Below are 22,835 nucleotides of genomic sequence, written 5' to 3'. Positions count from 1 at the left end.
CATTCGCTCAGCTGCTGAGAGCCCCAGCGTCCGCCCTCTGACCTGCAGAGAGGGCCACGACACCGTGACCAGAGCTATCGGCCCGCCAAGTGAGAGAATCAGCACCCAGACTCGTCGCCCTGCGCTGCACATGACCCTGGGGCAGGGCCAGTAGCCAAAGCTGGACCGAGGGACGTCTCAGCGTCGGGAAGGGTACCAAGTAAAACCCATTTGGGTACTGTCCTTCTCTTTTCGTACCTTCGCTTCAGAGGTCCCGAGGGACTACCTGTCAAGGGCAAAGCAATCCACAGCCCACGCAGCCCAGCCATCCCACCTTCCCAGTGCCCTCCCAGTCTCCTGCACCACCAGAACTGGAATCGGAGTGGGGCATGCCGCAGCAATCAGGTTTGTGTGTTTTCTGGTGGGCGCTGGGAATCGGTGGCCCTGCTTGCCAGGCTGAATGATGGAGTAGGTCATTCCCTTGTGAGTGGGGATAAATTTTATTAGCCCATTCTTGCTGCCGGGCATCTTCCCCTCTTGCTCCTCAGGCCCGTGTGTGGGGCTGGATAATGTAGCCTGCACGCGGGATAAATCAGCCGAACAAATCCCATTATATTTTGGAACGCTGACAGAGACAGAGTAATGACAGTGAGACCAGGGAAAGACGTGGGCTTTCTTCTCCCCTACTGACCCCATTTCATGTATGTGGACAGCATGGGGGGGCCATCTACTAGGGAAATAAAATGTAAATGGAGAACTCCTTTAGTTGTCTTTTTTTTTTTTTCCCCTTCTCTCCACTAACTTTGTTAATGAAAAGAAGCAAATGCCGTGTGCCCCCATGGAGTTCTTCCCTCCTGCCTTGCAAAAACTGCAGGGACATCTGAAGGTAGCAGCAGGGAGGGTCTGGCCCAAAATGCATCCTCTCCTTCAAATGACTTAGCTTAGTAGTCATCTCATGTACTGGATGGCAAGGGAGGCAGCAGGCACATTTCAGGCCTGGGATACTGACATAACATCTGGGTTAAGCGCAGCCCAAATCTCTCAAAACTAGATACTGGTGGAGAGAAAAAAAAAACAAAAAAAAAAAAACAAAGCATGAAAAAAAAAATCACAGCAATATTAGGAAGTCCCTTTCTGTCCCACTGTGTGCTTATTATAACCAGAGGGAAAGATATCGATGGAGCTATGAAGCTGCGTAAGGGTCCTACAAATATAAGGTGCTCTGCGTGTATTATGATTTATTCGTGTCTATGTGTTTCTCTTTCCTTAGGAGTCTCGGGACACTTTATTGAAGGGATATTATTTGAATACCTCCTTCTTGAAGAGGAAACATATACAAAGCCAAAGGAAACGGCTCACCAGCCCAGTGACATCTCAGGAGTGGGGACTGGCTGAGACCCAAAGGTCCAAACTCTCAGGCCGGCATCCAGGCCAAGACGCCACCCTGTGAGGATGACAGGAATTGAAGGGAAGGCTGAGGAATGCCAGTCTGCATGGTTTAGATGGGCTGGTCCGTGTGCCGATGGAATGAGAGACTCAGCTGCCAATTTTGGGAGAGCTACCGCACACTGTATGGGGTGCGTTTGCACGTGCATGTGTGCACGTGGGAGAGCCATCTCGCTGTATTAGCTGCTTTGTGTAGTGTGTGGGTGTGAAGCGGAATAAATCACAGAAAGAGGGAGGCAGAGGGAGCCTAAGAGATGACAGTGCACAGAGTGTGAGTGCAAGAGAGACAGTGAAATGCAGCAGAGAGAACAGCAGACAGACAGAAATGAAGGGCGGGAGCAGACACCATGAGAAAATGAGTCGGCGTCTCCATGCTGACCCGATGGGCTCCAGGGTGGCATCCTGGGAGGAAACGTCCAGCCTAGGAGGCCAACCTGGAGTCCCTTCCCCTCACCAGGCCCCGCATACCATCCAGTACCCCAAAGCACCCCACATCCCTTACACTGGGGATGTGACTTCCACTGCAAACCCTGCCGGCCCAAAAGAGGGAAGTGGGTGGGCGTTCACCTGAATACCTGGGACAGAAACCACCTCAAGAGGAGAAGGGGAAGACTTGATTCTTCAAAGATTGGGGTTGTGATATGGTGGTCCCCCAGATGCTAAGCCAGGCGTCAGCAGTACAGGGGCCAGGGGGTGTGAGGGGTGAGTGCTTGGGCCGATGTGAAAGGAGATCTGTGATGTGTGCTCTCACTGGGACGTGAGAGTGGTACGGTGCGTGGGTGTTTAATGTACGCGTGTGTGTGTGCGTGTGCGTCTGTGTGCGCCTCTGTGTGTGTGCACGTGTGTGTGCATGTGTGTGTGCCTGTGTGCCTATGTGTGTGTGTGTGCGTCTGTGTGCGCCTCTGTGTGTGTGTGTGCGTCTGTGTGTGTGCCTGTGTGTGCGTGTGTGCACCTGTGTGCCTGCATGTGTGCGTGTGTGTGCCTATGTGCATACGTGTGCCTGTGTATGTGTGTGCCTGTGTGTGCGTGTGCCTGTGTGTGTGCATGTGCGCATGTGTGTGTATGTGTGTGCCTATGTGTGTGTGCCTGTGTGTGCGTCTGTGTACGCATGCACGTGTATGTGCCTATGTGTACGTGTGTGTGCCTGTGGATGTGTGTGTGTGCATATGTGCCTGTGTGTGTGTGCCTGTGTGTTTGCGTGTGTGTGTGTGTGTGTGTGTATGTGTGTTGAGGAAAGAGGCAACGGCAGGCACGAGGAGGAGTTCCTGGTCTGAGAGAGGACCGTGGCCGAGCAGAAAGAGCAAACCTTGCCCAGCGCCATCAACAACAGGATACACCCCTTCTAGCGAGAGCTGCACTTCCTGCTGACCGGGAAAAAACACCCTAAGCAGAGCAGACTGGCAGAGACCAGCACCCCGAGCCTGGGATGCCTGGCTGGCCATTCCGGAAGCTCAGTCTCGTGGAGTTTCAGGATCCCCGGCGCCAGACGAACCTGAGTGACCACCCAGCCTGTGGTGGGGGGCCAGCCTGAGTCCAGAGGGGGTGACCCTGTCCCTGCCAGAGACACAAGAAATATAAAAGGGAAAGTAACAGCACCCAGAAAGGGCGTTCTCTTCCTTTATCATTCCTCACTGTTGGGCATGAAGCTTGGGTGGAAAAACAAAAGCTTAGACCGTGTGAAGCTTCTATGAACCTTATGGGACTGGTTGGACTGGCAGGTAAACTCCAAAGCCAGACAGGTGTGTGATCCAACAACAGTGCTCCACCAGGGGCTTCTGGAAAGGTGAGAGACTTTTCCAGCGCTGGCAGTGTTGGGGGAGTTCCCACAGGCTCTTAGTGCTCCAGGGCCCAGAAGCATGAGTCCTGTGAAGCCCAGACAAGGAACAGTGCCACCGCAGGTGCCACCAGCACGCCGCCGAGAGCCCCCAGCAGGAAAAGCAGCCTGCTGAGAATGAGCACTGAGGACACAGGGCAGGCTCTAGTCTACCAGCCCACGACCTTGAGTGAAGTACTTGACTTCTTTGTTCCTCCGTGTCCTGAACTGGAGAACATGGCTGCCCTCTCTATCATCCTACAGGACTGCTGAGAGAAGAAAAGCAGGTGATGAACCCCTTTGCAAACTGCCGGGCACCATACAAACTCCCACAATGGGATGGTCAGGCCGCCCGAGGCCACCCCTCTCTGCTCCCACGACTGCGGCTTGACGGGTGTGAGGTGCTGATTCTGGATAATAGTTCCTGCCCCCAAGGACCGACATTTTTCTATTGGCAGGTCACTCGAAGTTCAAGTCTTGAGGGGAAGATGAAGAAACGGATTTTCTCCCCATCTGGCCTTAGCAGCACAAAGCTGACACTGCCTGCTCCTGTGTCCACCTGCCAATTGGTTCCAAACTCAGGGAAGAATGAAGTGGAGTCAGTGGTGGCCACTCCCAGGCCCACAGCTGTTGTTCCTACCCACAGATCACAGCGACCTTCTTGCGTGCATCTCTCTCCTGGTCTCTTGGGCTCCTGGAGGCTGAGGTCATTTTGTGATTCTTGGCACCCGCCAGGAGTGAGTACATTGCCAAAAGCCTAATAAATGTTTCATCCAGTCAACCATGGATTAATTCATGTGGCGACAGAGGACTAGTGTCCTGTGAGGTTACCCAGAAGGCTGGGAAAAGGTTGAGGAGGAACAGACAGCCATGCCTGGGGTCTCTGGGATGCCAGGCCACGTGGCCCATGTAGAAAACAGGAGCCCCGGCCCACAATAGCTGCCAGCTCCAGGTAGGGGTGTCAGGGTTGCCAGGAAAAGGCTGGGATCTGTCACCTTGGCCTGCTTAGGGTCCTGACACATGACAGAAGCCACAGGCTCTAGGCTCCTCACCCCAATAATTATGTGCTCTGCACACAGAAGGTTTGGGGGGAGGCTACGTGGCAGCAAAGGGAGCAAGAGGTAAAGAGCATCCTTGGATTGAGCAGCAGACACGGAGGAATTACATCATCATGAAGCCAGCCGGCTGCCATCAGCCAAGGGCCTCAGGTTGGTCTTTAGTCCCCTGAATCCCAAGACATATTGGGTCCCCTGGCTGATCCCTATAGGACCCTCCTTCAGCCCATGCCCTCCGGTGGTCCACAGAGCAATTTTCAGACACTAGCCCGTGTGATCTCAGATATCTCTTTCCATTCAGGCCAGAAAAAACCAGGACATAGGAAAGGAATGGCCCAGAGGCAAAGTTAGAAGTGGCTTCGATTCCCCATAAGCACCCGGAAACAGCGGCTGCTTCCTCAGTCTCTACACCCAACGCCTCCTCAGGGATCTGCATTTGCGACAGGCAGTGACATTCACAGTGACACAGTCCCATGAGGAGGCCACTCCTGGCAGCTGCCTCCCCTTTGCTCTCTCATGGGCTCAGCTAGCCTTCCCTGATTCTCCGGGATAAAACCAGGGAACTCTCTGGGGGCTTGTAGACCAAGGCTCCAGCCTCCCAGCCCAAGCTTCTCCCCACCTGGTCACCAGGCTGTGGCCCACCACGCAGCTCCCCTGATGCCCCATGGCAGGGCAAGCTGAGTAACACAGATGTTCTCGCCACATCCTCCCCGAACACTGCCGAGGGGACAGCAGGGGCCTGGTGAGGGGGCCAGGGGCCCCAAGGCTTACACTGCTCCCTGCTCTGAGTTCTGGAGGCATGAGTTCAGAGGAAGGAATGTGGTGCCCAGGAACCAGAGGGGCCAGAAAAGCCTGAACAGTAGCACAGCCTGAACAGTCTAGCTTAGGGAACCAGGACAAGAGGTGCACGACAAAAAGGAACCACTAATCATAACCCTTTCCGAGCTCTTTGAGTTATGACAATGATAAATCCCACAGGGGACCCCTTCCGTGCAAAATACTAGTCCTAAAAGTCAACCTTCTGGTACCTTCCCTTCCTTCCACCATTTTTCTACAGCTGAAATGCCACAGGACAGAGGCCATCTGAGATTCGGTCCCACTCCACGGGCTTCAGGGGAATCTTGGGCTTGGAGACAAAGAGAACTCTTGAGTTCACACCTCACCCCTCCCTTCCTTAAGGTAGGAAAGGAAGAAGAACGGGGACCCAGCAGCCATGGGAACGGGTGGAGGAAAAGCTGGGTTTGCCAGGGGTGTGCCCACTACGGTTCCTCAGTGGGGATGCTTCGGAGGCTGGCCTGGCTGATGGCGCATGAAACATGTGTGGTCTGAGCTGAGGCCAAATGAACTGCAGCCGAGAGCTCCGGAGCAAAGTAACTTGAGGCCCGGCCGAATCAAAGGAAACGGACACTGTGCATTAAAAGCTGGCGTGGCCTTTCTGACAGGCTGGGGAGGCAGTGCCAGCCCTGCGCACGGTTCCTGGCCTCCTCCTTTCTGCTCTCAGCCCTCAACTTGCCTCTAACTTGAAAGGGCTAATTAAAGCCAACGGAAAAATCAAAAGCTTGTTATCTGGCTCCATGACTCCCGTCCTGGCATTAGCCTCTCTTGCAAAACTGTTTTTCCTCTGTTCTCTCCGAAGCCACCATGTGGTGTGTTGGGACCTGCAGCTCTGCAGACTTCCATGATGAACTTTGCTTTTTTGTATTGTGGCAGGGAGCCAGGGCGGGCCAAACTCCTGCCCATGGGCAGGCCGGAGGATCCCTGCCGCTGATGTTATTCCCCAGAGCATTGCCCCAAAAGACAGGGTTTGAGCAAGTTTTCTACAGAAAAGTATCTACAGAACAAATAGCCAACCCCTCTGATCTCCAAAGAACTAGCTGTTTGGTAAGCACACAGCATAAACTTGGCATTTTCTAACTTAGGGTGTATGTGTGCATGCTTGTGGGGGTATTTATTGTGATGTGCACGCATGTACGTACGTGTGTGTGTGTGTGTGTGCACGTGTGTGTCCACATGGGTGTGTGCAAGCGTGGTGATGAGAGGCCAGGGGGTTCTCCTCAAGGCTGTGTCTGCCATTCACTCACAAGATGTGTGACCTTGAACAATTCATTCACCTTGCTGGGCCTTGGAAGGAAGGGTTAGACCAGAGCATCTCCAAGGGCCTCTCCCACACCAACATTCTAATACGTCTCCCTGGGACTGTTTGCGTGTGTAACACACATATACACAACACAGCATCTGGCCTGTCTTTTATTACCTTCCGCTGGGAGCAGTCATGGCCCCTCGAGTTCAGAGGCCTGTTTCATAGACTCTCCTGAGTCGTTCATCTACTGCTGCAAACCACAGCCTGCGAACGATATGTCACCTGCTAGGGCTCAGCAGACAGTAGAGTCCCTTCGATTCTCTGGCTTGACGATGACTGTCAATTTGTTGCTGCGTGTTTGGGCCCGTAGTACCTCTCCCATTTCCTTTGTTTCAGCCAAGGTACCTCGAAAATGCCACTAGCAAACAGCCTGAACCTAACACGTCAGGGCGTCAAAGACAAACTTTGCTGAGTTCCTCCTTTCTCTTTCCTCCTTTCTCTTTCCTGACCTCTCCCCTCAACCCCGATCCCAGTGAGTAAAGAAATAGCCTCACCACACACTGGGTGGGGTGCGTGCCAGGACCCTTAGAGATTGGCTTATGGCCCTACTACACCGAGGGAAACTTACACTTTTTAAATCAACCCAAATACATTTCCTAATATGGAATTCCACCAAAGTTTGGCTAGGAGTCAAGAATCAGAGCCATGCGAATGCACACTTCTACCTGACGAGCGAATTCTCCTTTCCTCTCCTACATAAAGATCACAGGATAGATTTTCTCCAACTAGGTTCATAACTTTTTAAATGGACAAGAAAAAGGGAAAGGAGAGTAACATAGGATGTAGAAGATGCCAACAGCTGAGCCTTCCAAGTCACTTGAAGAATTGGTTGAGAAAAAACTGGGCCATTTTAAAGACGAACAGAAGTCAAGCCTCAGAAAGGCAGATGCTTTTGGATGTTGGGTCACAGGTGACTTAGGCTGTGTCACCTGGTGCACCTGTAAGCACCCAGCAAGGCAGCACCTGAGGGACAGACCGGACCCTCGGGCCCCACAGGCCCGGAGCCAGCCTCCTAAGCCAGCCCTGCATTCTCTCCTTCCTCCAGTTTCCTTCAGCACTGCCGTCACCTTGAGCTCTTCCCAGACTGCTTCCTGACTTTGTGACGTGTCTCTTCCGTGGAGCTGTGCACACAGCAGATGGTAAATAAATGCAGAACTCGCTTTTCTAAGCAAGCTCTGCTTTCCCCTCTAGGTTCACCGGACTCTCATCTACCTTCCTAAAGACACACAAGAGGCTAAAAGCATAACTGTCCTGAAATGCCCCATCTATCCCAAATGTAGAACGACTGGCTCCGGTACTCCCAGCAAGGGCTTCATTCTAAGCTCTCCTCTCACCTCTCACCCCGCAATGATTATGCTAAGCTCCCAGGAAAGTGATCCATAGGCTTCGTTGGTAAGAAGCGTAGACACACGTCTTGTCCCATAGCACATGATAACTAGTTTTCCACAGTGCCTGGCACACATGACGTCTGTGTAACACAATTCCTGCCTATTCCTGGCACAGTCTCCTACAGCCAGGAAACCCACATGGAATAGAGAAAAGTGTCCTGTAGGAAATCTGTGTTTTGGCTCCAGCTCTGACTCTTATAAGCTCAGTTTCATAACCACAGAATGTTTGAGCTGGTGGTGACGTGAGTCCAGCGAGACCCAGAGATGGGATATACTCGTCCCATCTGCAGAACAGGACGGGGATTCACACCCCTGGGAGCCTGCGTCCACCCTCCACACTGCACCACCCCAGCCCACAGGCCGCCCCCAACTCACCGCACTGCTGCAGGGAATGTCCTTCACCTTGAGCCAGGCCAGGTCCAAGGTGCCTTCGCCCCGGTAGCAGGACTGCAGCCGCTCCTTAATGCGGTCGTTGATCTGTTTCAAGATGAAAATGCACAGGGCCGACTCATCCAGGGATTTCATTTTCCGCTTCTGGCCCTTGGAGAAGACCGTGAAGAGGAGGTCGTCGTCGGGATGGACCCCAAGGGTCTGGGCAAGCACCGCCCCGGCTTTGGACAGGTAGGCGGCCTGCAGCAAGCGGTACTCCACCCCGCTGCGCTCACAGCCAATGGGCACCTCCACGTAGGAGTTGAAGGCTGTGTCCTCCTTGCAAAGCCTCACGAGCTTGGATGTGTATACCTGCTCCTTTGTGGTGGAGCCGGGGGGAGACACCATCTCAGGCTGCAGGGTCAAAAAGTAGACAAAGTTGCCACTGCTGAAGCCATAGACGTAGTAGATGTCAAAGTCGGGGATGACGGTGAAGGTGTCCGAAGGGATCTTAATCATGGAGGCCACAAACTCATCGTGGAAGACGTACGCAAACATGCCGTCTGCTTCCGAGTTCTTGGTCAGCCTCCGGCTGGAGATGGTGGGGAAATACTCCGGCTTCCCATCCACCGCCGTGGCGATGAAGAGTTTGTCATCCAGGTTGCTGTAGGAGACGATCACTCCGAAGACAGAGCCGCTCTCGTTGACTCCCGACAGGTAGTGCTCCTTCTTGTGAAAAGGCTCCCCCAGCTTGAAGAGGTCCTCCAGCCTCAGGAGCTTGCAGATGCCCTGGTACAGGCTCCCACACGCGATCAGCCGGTTCTCCTTGTAGTCTATGAGCAGCATCTTGTTGACGTTGTTGGTGGGGACCAGCGGCTCGGTGCACGTCTGCACGATGCGGGGTGGGTAGCACTTGGGGTTGTCCTCGTCCGGCCCCGTCTGGTGGGTCACCAAGACCTTCAGGTCGCTGGACAGCTTGTAGATCCGGTTGACGGCCCCCAAGTAAATGTGCCCTGTCCTCTCATCCACCACCAGGTGGTTGAAGCCCTCCATGGGCTCGCCCCGGAATGTGACAAAAGGCCTCTTCGGGGCCGGCGGGGGGGGCTGCCGGGGGAGCAGAGAGGAGGAGCCCATCCCTACCATCAGGAGGTGGGACAGGAGGCAGGTCCAGTTCCAAGGCATGGCTTTCATTGCACACACGGGTCCTTGCGGCACGCGAGCACTGGCAGAGCGTCCTCCCGGGAGGGCCAGGACTCAGGAGTGGAGGCTCCCTAAGCGGGAAAGGAAAGACGTCATGCTGGGGAACAATGGCAGCAGCTGAGGGTCACCCCGCAGCTCGTCTGGGGGACCCTCAAAGTCATCTGCACACATTGAAACAGAGAACTGTACTGGGGGAAGCTAGAGGCCCAGGGACGTGGCCACCATGGGTGTGTGGGACAGCCAGAGCAGAGTGGCCCGGGAGGGGACTTCGGTAATAAAACAGTAATACTAATAGTGAGGATGACGACCAACAGCCATTGCCGGCCGAGGGCCTAACTGTGGCTGTCGCTGTCCAGCACCTTCCAGAGACAAACCTTAATCTTAAACTTTTTAACAAACCTCTCAGTGCTGGGATCCTCCATCTGCTCCCCCAACCCCCCCAAATCGACTCTCCACCCTCCTCTGCACCCAGGAGGCTGACCTGCATAGACTGTACATCTGCGGGCTCCTTGCCCTTGGGCCTGGTTACGTGCAGCCAGCAGAAGGCTGAAGGGTTGGGGAGGGGACAGGCGCAGAAATGGGCTGCCTGCACCGGCTGTGACCCTCGCCAACAGGTCACAGGCAGGATCCTCGTCAGGCCTCTCCCCACGGCCTCTCCATCTCCAGGTTCCATGAACCACCCCCTGCCCACCCCATTTGGTCCTAGAGGAGGGAACAGGGCCTCCGTCTTCCTCCCCCCAAATACAGCGCTGCCTCTGGAGGAACCACACCTTTGTCAAGAGCCCCTTTATTAATTTCTGTGCAAGTGACCGGGTTTGCATGTGCCACTTCCTGCGGGGACCCTGCCTCACAGACCTCTGAAGTAAGTAATATTGTCACTCCACTGTACAGCTTCGGGAAGTTCTGTCGCTTGCACAGCTAAGAGCGGTAGCGGTGGATTCAAACCTGGCCATCCAAGTCCATGGCAGGTTCTTATTCTTAACTACTAACCCACCTCAGTTTAGCCAGGCACAGACGGCGATGTACACCGGTTATTGCTTATACACCGCAGACCCGTTCAAACAACCACTTGCCAGGGGCTATCCCTCACCACCTGGCCCTCGGGGTCTACACTTGCTGCAGGGGAAGCTTCTCCTTTGCACCTCCCCTCGCTGGATGGACAGTGGAGGAGACCAAATCCAAACCCCACATCCTCGGTCCCTTCTCACTGTGGCAGTGACCAGGTGCTCCAGGTACACGGCCCGGCTCTGAGCCCTGATGTCGTTTTAACCAGGCAGGCTTTAGCTGGCTCCCATGGTGGGGCCTCCCCTATGAGGTTTTCATTAAAGGGAGTGAACAAATGCTTGAAGGAGTGGTCAAGGAAATACACAAATAACTCCCCGTGGAACAAAACAGCTTTCCATCCTAATGGTCTCATTCATTTCTATTTGAGATGCTTTCTGAGTGTGTTCCAGAGGACAGCTTCGTATTTCTTACCGTTCGATAGAAATTGGGAGAGGATTGGCTTACGTGTTATTTGGGGGCATCTCGGCTCTGGGTGATTTCTCTCATTCACTCCCAAATATCTCAAAAACAAGGAAAAGGTAATTGCTGAGCCACAGAAAACCCTCTTCATGAGAGCGTGAAGTCAGAAATGGAAACCAAGAGAAGAAAGAAGACAGACTTGACATTGTCAGCTAAAACCCCAGTGAAAACACAGGTCCTCTCAAGTAAGTATCAGAGGAGGAAGATGGTGGCAGAAGATGCACCCCACAACTGACAGTTGTCCTGCAAGGGCCTTCCCATGTGGTCAATGTTTGCTCAGGAAACACACGAAATGTGCTGGGCACCGTGAGATCTAAGGCGGCTGAGGCTGGATCCGTCAGACCCCATAGGAACCGAAATTACTTTAATGGTGAAAACTTATGTGACGGACCACAGAGTGTTTTGGGAGGTCCCATGAGGAAAGCGCCTTCTAACTTGGGGTGAAGGAGCACAGAGGAGGCTGGGGGAAGCCTTGGGGAGGGGTGGCATTGGGGCTGAGTCATGAACTTGGAGAGGACATGCAGAGCTGGAAGGGAAGGGCCTCCTTGGGGAGGATTCAGCACAGCAAACAAGTGTGCACCAGGAACAGTCTGAAAAACACGATTCGTGAGAGCCAGGGAGAACACACAGCTCGAAAGAGAGAACCACAAGCCTTGTCAAAATGGCCCTGCAAGGCTGAGACTGAAATGTATGGGATCAAGGAAAGCAACTGAAAGAAAGGAGCAAAGGCCCTCCGAAAGGAGACTCCCTGTTTCTCTCAATGGAGTCTTTGCAGAAGGAACTGAGTTTGGAGCTGAGAGCGCTGGGCTCCGTGAGGGCAGGGAGGGCCGGCCTTGCTCACTCGTGGGTCCATAGCCCCAGACCAGCACCTGGCACACCGTGGAAGCTCGAGAACTATTTTCTGACCAGCAGAAAGGGAGGCTGGAAGCAAGGAAGAATAGCAGTATCTGTGGACCATTTGCCGTACCCCAGACCCCACGCAAATGCTTGCTCACTGTCTACCTTACTTAGTCATCAGAACTGCTTACTGGGGTGAGGACTGTTTTACCTGCTTCTCAGGTGAGGACACGTCAGCTCTGCAGAGGCACGTTTCTAATTCCTAAGTGGCAGAGTTGGAGTTGAAATCCAAGTTTGTACACTGCAAAACCTGTACTCTTCCTAGAAACATGCAATTCCAGAGTATACAATATAGAGCACTCGGAAGCCCATTTTAATTCATATGTGCCCCAAACACAGAAATTCAGGACATCACCCAGCTGTACCCACCCCCCCACCAAAGCTCCTGGGACCCACAGGGCATGACCTGGCAGGTGGGCACTGTTATTTACTTCTAAGAGCGTTAAGGACTGGAAAGCACCTGGCACATGGCCTCAGCCTGGCCCTCAGTAAGTGCTTAATAAATGACAGTTGTTGACAAGACTGAAATAAGAGTAAAAGGGTTAGGATTATGCTAACCAGATGGTACGATCTCAATTAGACTCATGAGGAGTCAGAATGGTTCATCGTGAATTGCCTGTGCAGAGCCAACTATCAGAGAAGAATCTAGAAGATTTTTATCTGTAGGGGATACTCCAGTTTAATGACCCCCAATTCCTGATTTTAGGCAGTTGAGATCCAGAAAAGTTAACAACTTGCAGGAGGTCAGGTAGTGAGTTCAAGGTGGGGATGAGATCCAGTTCAGGTCTCTGGACTCCTAGTCCAGTGCTCTTTCCACCGCCTCAGGCCTCTCTTCTGACTTACTTGAACCTACTTCAGCCTCTGCTCCCTGACCTTTGTCTGGAGAAGGCGTCTCTTTGGCTGCCCTCTGCTCTGCTGGCTCGCACAGCTCGCTCTCAGAACGTCACTGCCAAAAACCCATTGCAGCCGTGCTAGTAACCCTCCTTCCAGACGGGCAGGTGCAGGGCAGGACTCGGCCACCAACCTGGGGAGGGAACTTCCGGCAGTCCCTATGTCGGCACCTGCCAGGCACCAGGGAAGGGCGCCTGCTGCACCCCCTCCTTACTGTACACACTCACACACCCACAAACCAATCAACAGTTCTCTAGTTTGCGAGAGGCGAGATGAGCAAGCCTGTAATTATGAATTTACTGAGCACGGAGGTGCCAGGCTCATTCTCCATCTTCTATTAGGCACTGAAATGAGACACAGTTACGCATCTCAAACACTCGTCACCCGCCTCTGAAAATGCTGCAGTGACTGCACCTGGAAGCGGGGGACCCCCAGAAAACAATAACGTGTGAGAGGAATAACCAGCCTCTCATTTTACACACCACGAACGGACTGTTTTGAAAACAAATAAGAGAAATGGAAGAAAAGGGGAATGAGCAAGGATGTGAGCTCCAACTTGCCTCGTCCGAGACCTCACCGGGCACCACTGCCAAGGTGACCCAACTCGTGTGCAGCACTCCTATCCCCTCTGCAGACCCACGGGGGGGCAGAGCTGCCACCTGTGCCTGCCCCTCAGGCTGCCTGAGGCTGCTCCATTCCAGCAAAGCTGGGGCTTCCAGCGTGGCTTCCATTCCAAGACACCAATCCTTGTAAGTGGGGATCCAGCCTACAAAACCCTCATCCCAATGCCAGGGCCCACCCACCATTTCTCTCTCGGGTCATCAATAAGCTGGTTTTAAGACGAAGTATTGGAGGTAGCATTCAGCCTAACTCTGGCTCTTAAAGGTAAGTAATGTGACCGAGTCACCTCCAAATCACCCCAAAGGACGCACTGCACTACGTAGAGTGGGAAAGTGGCAAGAAGGCAGGAGAAGATGAAAGCCTCCGAATCAAACCCAAACACACTACAATTTTCCTTTCTTTGAAATCAGATTTTCATTCTGAATGATCTTAGGGACGATGGGACTCATTTTTAGAAGCTGATCACCATTTTGATTAAAGAAATTGGGGCTCTCTTTGTTTTACGTGGCAAGTTTTGAAGAGCTCAAACGAATTTTCATGAAATAGCACCATCCCCTCAGATTCCTGAGTGGTAGAGAAGAAAGTTATTATAGAGTAGTTTAAAATAGCAATAACCTCACAAAATTACTTCAGAGTTTACAAGGTGTTTGCATATACACTACCTCGTTCTGAGTTGATTGTTTGCAACAGCCCTGTTAGGTAGAGGAGGTACCATATTCACAAGTACACCTCCATTACGGAGGAGGAAACTGAGGCGTGGAAAGGGACACATCCTGGCTGGGGCCGCACACAATCTCCCTCTGTTGCCCGCAGGACCTTCCCTGACCGTCTGGATGGAGCGCTACTGCTCAGGCCCTAGGATGGTGGTTCAAGAGGACCATTTCGACAACCTATCACGAGACCAGAAACCACTGGGGTGAAACACGCACGCTTTTATAATGAAATAAAAAAGAAGAGAAAAACAACAGGAGGGCACATTTAGGAAGGATCTGCACAATCTAGTGAGGATTTTGTGCCGGCCCATGTAGACAGATGTGTGTACTTACTGTTGGTCAGTGTCATGGTGAATTTTATGTGTCAGCTGGGCCGGACCACGGTGCCCATGTACGTGGTCAGACATTGTCCTGAATGCTTCCGTGAGGATGTTTTGGAATGAGATTGACTCTGAAATCAGTGGACGTTGAGGGAAGCACCCCATCCGCTACCCCTTATAATGTGAGTGAGAGGCCATCCTGTCAGTGGGAGCTGGAACAAAAGACTGACCTCCCCCTGGGCAAGAGGGAATTCTGCTGGCAGACGGCCTTTGCACTTGAACTATTACATGAGCTCTCTTCTGAGTCTTCAGTCTGAGGGCCCACCCTGCAGATTTGGACTTGGGGCCTCCGTAACTGTGTGAGCCAATTCCTTCAAATCAATCAATCGATCAATCAATTGATCGATCAATCAATCTCTCTGGTTTCTGTTTCTCTGGAGAACCCTGAATAACACACTTATGATCAAAAATAATTTGAAAGACGCTATTAGAGATAGTGGACATCAGTTGTTTTTTGCTGCCATTCATTTATCCTCTGAGGATCCACCCGTTCACCCTCTCTCAGCCCAAAGGCTTCTGGGGGAATGGACTCCACTCCTTATTCAAGGGTGTTCACCTGACTTGGGTCCATTTCAATCTGCACAGGGCAGGGCTGGGTGGTCACAGTGATTGGTTCAGGGATGGGTCCCTGGTTGGATCAGAATCTCTGTGAGGCAAAAAGGCTTTAGATGGGAGTGCTAAGGGGAAAGTTCTGGTTCTTTCAGGGGACGTGACCTTCAAGCGGTGTTGGCCTAAGAACCCGGGGCACCATAGAAGACGGGAGGGGAGCCTGAAAAGAATGAAGCCAACATACTGAACACAGAGAGTTGAGCCAGAGGAGGGAGTGTCCTGGTGACATCATACAGATCACGTGCACAGCAGCCAGCTCTGTGCTTATAGTTTCCAGTCCCACAAGCCAAAAGTCCCCTATTGCATAAGGCGGTGTGGATTCAGTGTTTGGGTATTTGTTCATGAAAGAATCCTAACCCACAAAAATCCAGCCTCCTAGCCAAACAGTGAACTGTCTCTCCCCAAGCTCTCTCGACTAGGTTACACTTTCCTAGGAAGCAGTAAGCATGGCAAAGAGTCTCCAGGTCCCACTGCCCGTGGAGATCAACTAGAATTCTGCCACGAGTGAGGCTGTGTCCCAGGGGAGCTTGGGGTGTGTGAAGGTACACGTGCTGACTTCCATACTAGAAAACAATGTCCCCCGTCTGCCCGCCATTTGCCTGGAGGGCTGCGCTGGCAGGTCTCTGGGAATGTTCTCCACCTGTTCATGCTTCTGTGCCTTCTGCACAGGTGGCTTACAGTACCCAGGCCACCCACCTCCAAGCCCTCATCTATGGACTCATTTTTCAAATGAAGCCATCTCGGACCCTGGCACTCGTCTCAGATGCCCCGACGACGTCTTAGTACAGGAGGCAGTGCCCACCTGAGTCTCACATTTTACAGACTCTGTTGTACCTGCACATTGATGCTGTCCCCTCTCAAAAAATATCAGCTCTTGGAGGTCAGAAATTATGCAGTTTTTACCACTACTCTCTCCAGTTCCAATGTTTGGGAACGCATGAACAAGTGGATGACGAAATGGATGAATGACCGAACAATGAAGCAATGACTACACTTCAGCAGAGTGTATGAAACGGTGATTGGCGTCACCTACAGCTGAAGCACAAAGTAAACCTTGGTCCTGGGCCACCTAGCTCAAAAGGGACCAAACTCAAATGCTGCTTTTACCCTGCTCTAATCCAGGGCTCCTAAGTACTTCAAATACACAATGTTGTCCATTTAAAGCGTGACTTCCAATGCATTAAGGAAACTGCATCTTTCATACGTGATTTACAGTGAGCGCAGCTAGGCCAGCAGCTGGAATACCATAACAAGTCACCTTGCATCCACACATTAGACTTTGAGAACCAGTGCAGACGCTGTTGAGAAGGAGCTGGGTGAGGAAAACAAAACTGCAGCCAGGAAAACTGAGACGATGCAGAAGATACAGTTGTGAGAAGTTAGTTGGCATGCATTCATACATTTGGCCCATTTCTGAGGTGGGTAAAAAGGGTGCAGACGCGACTGAGCAGAAACTAGTACCCTTGGCCTCCGGTGGCTGGTTGCGCCCCTTTGAGGTCAGCCCCGGTCACTGGCCAGCTCTGCTGAGCTGCACCTTGTAGTCCCTACTGGAAAAAGGCACCTCATCATTGGCCTTCCTCTTCCTCCTATATAAAGATGAAATTGTACTACGGTCAATTTCATCTCTTGCACAGGTGCGGCCGGAGGACAGGCAGCTAGCTCACTACCCATGAAAACGCGCTTCCCTTCCCTGCAGCTGATGGTGTGAAGTACTTGTTAAGAGGGGCCACCAGCTACGGTCTGTATTTCCAGACAGTATCTCCAGGTGTGACCATGTGACTAGTGAGAGCGTGTCACAGTGACACTTCCACACCCATCAGATAAGGAATTAGGTGTGACTTGTCTCCGGATCCATTCACCGGCTGGATAAAGAGGATGCTGGGGCCCTGTGGGATGGTGAAGACTCGAGATGGAAGGGCCCCCCCACCAACCAGGGACATCCACGTCAGACAAAAAATGAACCATGACTGGGTCAAGGCTCCGAAATGGTGGCTGTGTGGGACAGAGGTGGGCATCACCCTAACACAGGTGGAAACACAGCCGGGACAGACACTGCGTATCAGAGCCAGGATTCGAACCTGAGACCATGCACCTGGGGGCTCTGATCCCCTGGCACATCAGGCTGCCCCAGGCAAAGTCCTCTTTAGATGTCCGCAGTCCCCTCCTTGTTCCCAAAGCTGGACTGCAACTTGCCAAGTCCAGAGAGGTGAGAGACGACCGTGCCAACATCTATAGAAAAACCTTCACGTTCCTCCGTAGCCCTTCCCAAGCTTTGGGCTCAGGGAAGCACTACCTGTGTGCATCTGAGGGCAGCGATGGGATTGGGGACACAGTACAGGTCACCTTTCTATTTCATCCAAGAAACACTAGACTGATCTATCTAAATTAGCCAAATGGACAAATGCCTTTTTTTAGCGTCTTGCTCCAATTTGTAATGTGTACATTTAGAATCACATCCTCAGGAAATCTCCAGTATTTTGTTTTCTGCCTGCATTTCTCACTTTAAACTCTTGGTTTCTAGAAGTGGGAGCCCTGAATTATCATTGCATTTCTTTTTCTAGAGAAGGATATTTACATGTAACATCTACGGTCCGGTCATGCAACTGGCTGCAGTCGGAAGCCCACGGTGGGCAAGCAGCCCCTGCCTGACGTCCTTCACTTGCCAACCCTTCTTTTCGTCACGGTCTCAGAAATGAGTGTTCATAAAAGGAGAAGCGCCCGAGCATGTGGGTGTCCCAGTGTAACCCGTCACTCCCGCTAGGGGGAAAAATCAAATCAAAGCAACTGTCCTCCCAAGGGGGGGTCCCCATGCTGTCTCTGGACAGTTAATGTGCGGAGGGCGGGGTGGGGGGTGGGAGAGGACTCCAAAGGGTCAGCTTGGCCATAACCCAGCACAAAACCAGAATGTAACAACAGCCGGAGCAGGCCATGGGCACAGGACTCAATCCCTCCAGTCTGCTTTCCCTCTGCTTCTGCTTCTGTTCTTTTGAGCACGAGAAATGGGACACTGGTGGTTGGGGGGAAGGGCTGGCAAGCGGCATAAAGGATGGAGAGAGGGAGCAATGGGGCACCAGGCACCGCCAGGCAACCAGCCCAGTCCCTGGGAATTTCAGCACCAAGCTCAGCTAGTCAGGGTTCTCTTAATCCTAACTTCCCCGTTTATTAAAGGGGGTGGGGGGTGGCAAACACTATTACCAGGGACAGAGCCTTTGGAATCAGCCTGGAAGAAGCCTCTGCAGGAGGGTGAGTCTGTGAGTCGCCCCCATTCAGAGACGAGGCCCCCACTGGACCCCCCCATGGTGTCCCCTCCCCGAGGCCTCCCTGTCCTTGGCGTTGAGGGCTCTTCCCAGGGTACAGAGCTACCTTTCCCTGGCCAAGTCTGCTGTTCCCAGCGGAGCTGAGCCGGAGCTTCACAGAGCTCAGGCGGACCAAGATGGAAGTCTATTATTACATCGTGGCAGCCGCTTTATATTCCAGGCACTGCACTCTGGGTGGGGGAGTCGCTAAGCAATGACTCTTTACTCCAAGTCTGGCTGTGAGGCTTTAAAAACACAACACTCTCAATAGCAGCCTGAGCTGGGAGGACAGATTCATAAACTTCTTTCCAGCGTCTCATTTAAAGAAACAGGCCAGCCAGGAATGTGGGGTCAGGTACCCCAGCTGGACTTGGCAGCAGTGTGGTCCCTTTCCCTCAGCCCAGCCCTGGGTCCACCCAGCGCTGAGGAATGCCCTGTCCAGGGGTGGCCTGGCTCCCAGTCTTCCAATGTGGCTTCTGGATATGCAGAAATGGAGGGACATCTTGCAAAAGTGTTCCAGACACCCCAAAGCCGTGGTGAAGGGAGCATCTGCTGTCACTTTGGCTGCCCCAAGACCTGGGTGCACATTTGGGTCACAGAGAAGGCGCTTGGGGTCCAGCACACACTGGGGACAGTCATTTTCCCATGCGGCCCCATCTCAAGCACACGGCCTGAGGCAAAGGGCGCTGAAGTCTTGCTTAGCTCAGCAAGGTGATCTGGGAGGGGGGCTTTGTCCCAGACTCCTGTTCCCATACCCCCTCAGCTTGCCATCATCTCCGCCTGGATTCCCAGCCTGGCACCGAGAAGTAAAGCCACATCATGGGGGCTTCACCTAAATGAGCTCATGTCTCTCAAGACCCTCCTCTCCTTTCACGGTCAAGGGAAGCGGTGGGGTATTCTTAGCTCATCGACGTTGACGTGTCTACCAAGTCACGCTTCTCCCTGCGAATCATGGTGGCAAGGAAGCTACCGGTGTCGGGAATAGCCGTCCGAAGGCCACAGTCCTGATAAGTGACTGCCCTTCGTGCCTGATGCCTCAGTTTCCCCATCTGGAAAACAGTGGTACTGGAAATAGGACAATGAGGCAAGAGAGATGACTAAGTTCCTTTTTAGGCTACATCTAGAAGAAGTAGTGTGTTAGGCTTCGTGGAACACAGGCCGTCACTGACGGGAGGGTTCCATGAGGCCCTTTGCAGTAGGGCCACGAAATGCTGATAAGTGCAATCCCGGGGCGTCTCCTAGAAAACGAAAGGCTGCAGTTGAAGTTGCTCTTGCGACCCTTTGCATCTTTGCTTAAATTGGCTTGCTAGTGGCCTACAGCTCCATTGTGGGGCACACTGGGAGAGCCTGCCCTCGGAGAACGTGGGGCGCTCATCTGTGAAGTGGGCCTCCATCACCTCCCTTGACCCTATTTCCTCTCTCACAGTGAGGACTGCTGGCGTGGGACACACGTTGTCAGCTCACGTGTTGGCCTATTTCCCTGAGTCAGACCCTAATAAGTTCAGGAGGGGGTCTTCGTGTCTTCTGGCCTCTGGGGACCTCTACATGGGACAGGCGACTGAAGAGTCAGCAGGAGGCCTTCACCCCTGAAGCTCCCCTCACACCCCGTCAAGGGCTTAACTCACACTCCGTGATACGATGGGTCTGCCCATTTGCTTTCCTGTCCTTAGCCAAAAAAGCAATGGAAAAAGCAATGGAAATGCTCTTCCTGGGTGTGAAACGTCTAACTAGACTTTTATAACTCAAAAAAAAAAAAGTCAGTAGGTTTGGAAACGATGCTAAATTCAGGTGCTGGGGGAGCCCAGCGTAGACCCCATTGCCCTCAAATCCTTGGGCCTCAGCAAGTCTCCCAGTTATGCTCTGTTGTTACCAAATATCTGGTGGGAGGGCGCTCTCCCCAGCCTCTCCTTATCCTCTCCCTCCTCCCTTTCTTTTTTAATTCCAGGGAAAATCAGGAAGTGAACAGTTGTCTCCCTTGCTGGTCTATATTCATGTAATTAGCGCTATTTAATTCCACGATGAGCCAAAGCTCATAAAATACAAAACATATTTCAGCTGCATGACGCAAATCTTGGCAGAAATCTCCCCTGTAGCCGGAAGCTGAACGGAGCTATATTCTCTCCTTAAAAGAAAAAAAATGCTCAGAATGACTGCAACACAGTTTTGGGGCCAGCCACAGCTACCTGGAAATCCGCAAGGAAGTAGGAGAATCGGGGATTCTAGATCTTCAAGCTTGGAAATAATCCCCATCCCCATGACAACAATGAATTTTTTAAAATATTTAGTATTGACCAAGTAACACTCGTACGTCATTCCTCATAAGGAGGTTGATCTCAGCCCACTCCCTCTTTATCCCCATGTTCTTCAAGGGTTTGGGTCCCCAGCAGAGGGGACCTGCCACCAAGTCATCCGCCTCTCTCACCTGCTGGGCACACACCAATGACTCAAATGACCAAGGAGATGTGTGCTCTTCCCAGCGATGATTCTAAAGTACCAAATTCCCATCTCCCAACTCCATTGTCCCTGCCCAACCCACTGGGCTGAGACCTCACCCTACGTCTGTATTTACGCCAGCAACACAGCAGGCAAGGAGCAGGCGATCTTAACCCCCATCCCACCACCATTTCACAGACGAGGCCCAGGAGGGGGAAGGGCCTCGGATGCCATTCTTCAAGATGCTCACCGCTGTAAAGCAGCAGCACAGCACGGTCCCCAGAGAGTCAAACTCTGCCCCCAGCATCAACGCCAGGCCCTCTCACCAGCACTTCTCATGGGACTGACCCCCTCCCACCGCACCCCTAGGAATTGGTCATGTCCTCCTTCTCCAGGTGATAAGAATACACAGGAGGGAAAGCTGCTGTTTGCGCAGAGGATGGATTCATGTTGGATGCTTCTCAGAAGCTGTGCCACTGGCGGCACAAAAGGCCAAGACATGGATCCAAGGTGGGATAGAGGGTCAGGTTCACTGCAAAACCCAGGAGACTTTGGAGTAGACTCAACCGCTCTCCTGAGTCTGCTCCGCACATCGCTCAGAGGACAGAAACACAGAGTGTTCCATGCAGATAGGAAAATATACCTGCCAGCTCCCGCCACCTCTTCCTCTACCCGGCCTGGAGTTCCACCGCCACCACCTCTCATGGGTATAGCACCGTGCCTTTCCCAAACTCCTCCAAGTGCGATAAAAATTTATGGCTCCAAAAATTCATATCCATCCCTCCCCAGCCCATGATTATTACTGTCCAGATGGGGACACCGAGACTCGGAGAATTTATTAAGTTGCCCAAAGCCATGCTCTTCGTGTGTTCGGTCTTCTGACGGATCCGAAGCTTCCCTTGTAAACCTCACAGCCATGCACTGGGGTCATCTCTGGAGGTGGAGAGCAAAGGGGGAGGGGCAGCATCGGAGGCCCCTCCCCAACGCGCAGTAGGTAACAGGAGGAGAGGAAGGCGTTCTGGCTTACTAGAGTACAGACACTAACCCGGTTTGGGTTGGCATCACCTCGATAGGCCTTGAAACCACGCCGACGATAAAGAGGTCCCTTTCCTTCATCCCAAGGAAGTGGCACCATTGGACCACCTTTTGGGTGGCCAAGGAACGGTATGAAGAGCCAAGTAGCACGCAGGGAAGAGAACCCAAGTTCCTTCCTGCATTTGTGCAGCAACACTTAATTCAGCTCCTACTACAAGCCAGGGACCCTCATGCTGAGGGTATACAATGAATAAGCAGAAAAGGCCTTGGATGTGAAGGAGGTTACGGTGAACAGAGAGAAGGCAGACAATAAATAGGAAGAAGAGTTCTTTTCAGATAGTGTTAAGACCTTTGAAAAAAGAAGGCAACAGTAATTTGCTCCAGAATAACTGCTGGAGGCCAGGTATTCCCTCGCTGGAGGGACCGGCGCAGGTCTCTCTGACCTGATGCTTGCAGGGGGAATAAATGATCAGGAGGAGCCAGCCAGGCAAAGATTTGGGGAAAGAGCATTCGAGGCCAAAGGAAAAGGAGTGCAAAAAACCCGAGGAGGGGACACACTTGGCAAGGCAGAAGCAGCAGGCTGAGGGCTGGAGGCACTGAATGAGCAGGAAAGTATGAGGCACGAGGCCAGCGAGAAAGGCAGGGGGCGGGTGACACAGGACATGGAAAACCACGGGAAGGAATGGGAATTCTTTCCCAATGGCACGAGAGGCCACAGAACGGTTTTAAGCAAGGGAATGACCTCGTCGGTGTGGCTGTTGGATGGAGAATGGTTTGTGGGTGCAACAGGGGACCTGCAGGAGCTCACTGAGGGGTGATGGTGGCCCGGCCCCCACGCTGGTGGTGAAAAGAGAAAAGTCATTTGTCCAACACGGCTTGCTGGTGACCACGGAAATGACAGGGGAGGAGAAGAGGGAATTCATCACCCCTCCCCGATTTTGGCTTGAGCACCTGGGTGGATAGTTGGGCCATCGCACTGCGATGGAGAAGACTAGGCAGGGGAGCAAAGAAGTCAAGAGTTCTGTATGGGCCATCAAGGGCAAGGT

At 52.7% G+C, this 22,835-nt stretch overlaps 1 protein-coding gene across 3 annotated transcripts in view; it reads right to left on the bottom strand.

Moving 5' to 3' along the window:
* PLXNA4 (plexin A4) overlaps positions 1-22,835 on the bottom strand; it is a 415,500-nt gene that overhangs the window by 340,149 nt on the left and 52,516 nt on the right. For all 3 annotated transcript variants that reach the window (XM_033098740.1, XM_033098742.1, XM_033098741.1), the window contains exon 2: positions 8,197-9,461. In XM_033098740.1, coding sequence (XP_032954631.1) covers positions 8,197-9,381 — 1,185 coding nt within the window. In that variant the 5' untranslated portion in view covers positions 9,382-9,461. The remainder of the gene's footprint in view (positions 1-8,196; positions 9,462-22,835) is intronic.

Source organism: Rhinolophus ferrumequinum, chromosome 26, assembly GCF_004115265.2.
Source record: "Rhinolophus ferrumequinum isolate MPI-CBG mRhiFer1 chromosome 26, mRhiFer1_v1.p, whole genome shotgun sequence".
Taxonomy (NCBI): domain Eukaryota; kingdom Metazoa; phylum Chordata; class Mammalia; order Chiroptera; family Rhinolophidae; genus Rhinolophus; species Rhinolophus ferrumequinum.
The sequence above is the reverse complement of the archived record's forward strand: the minus strand, read 5'-3'. Positions and strand labels throughout refer to the sequence as shown.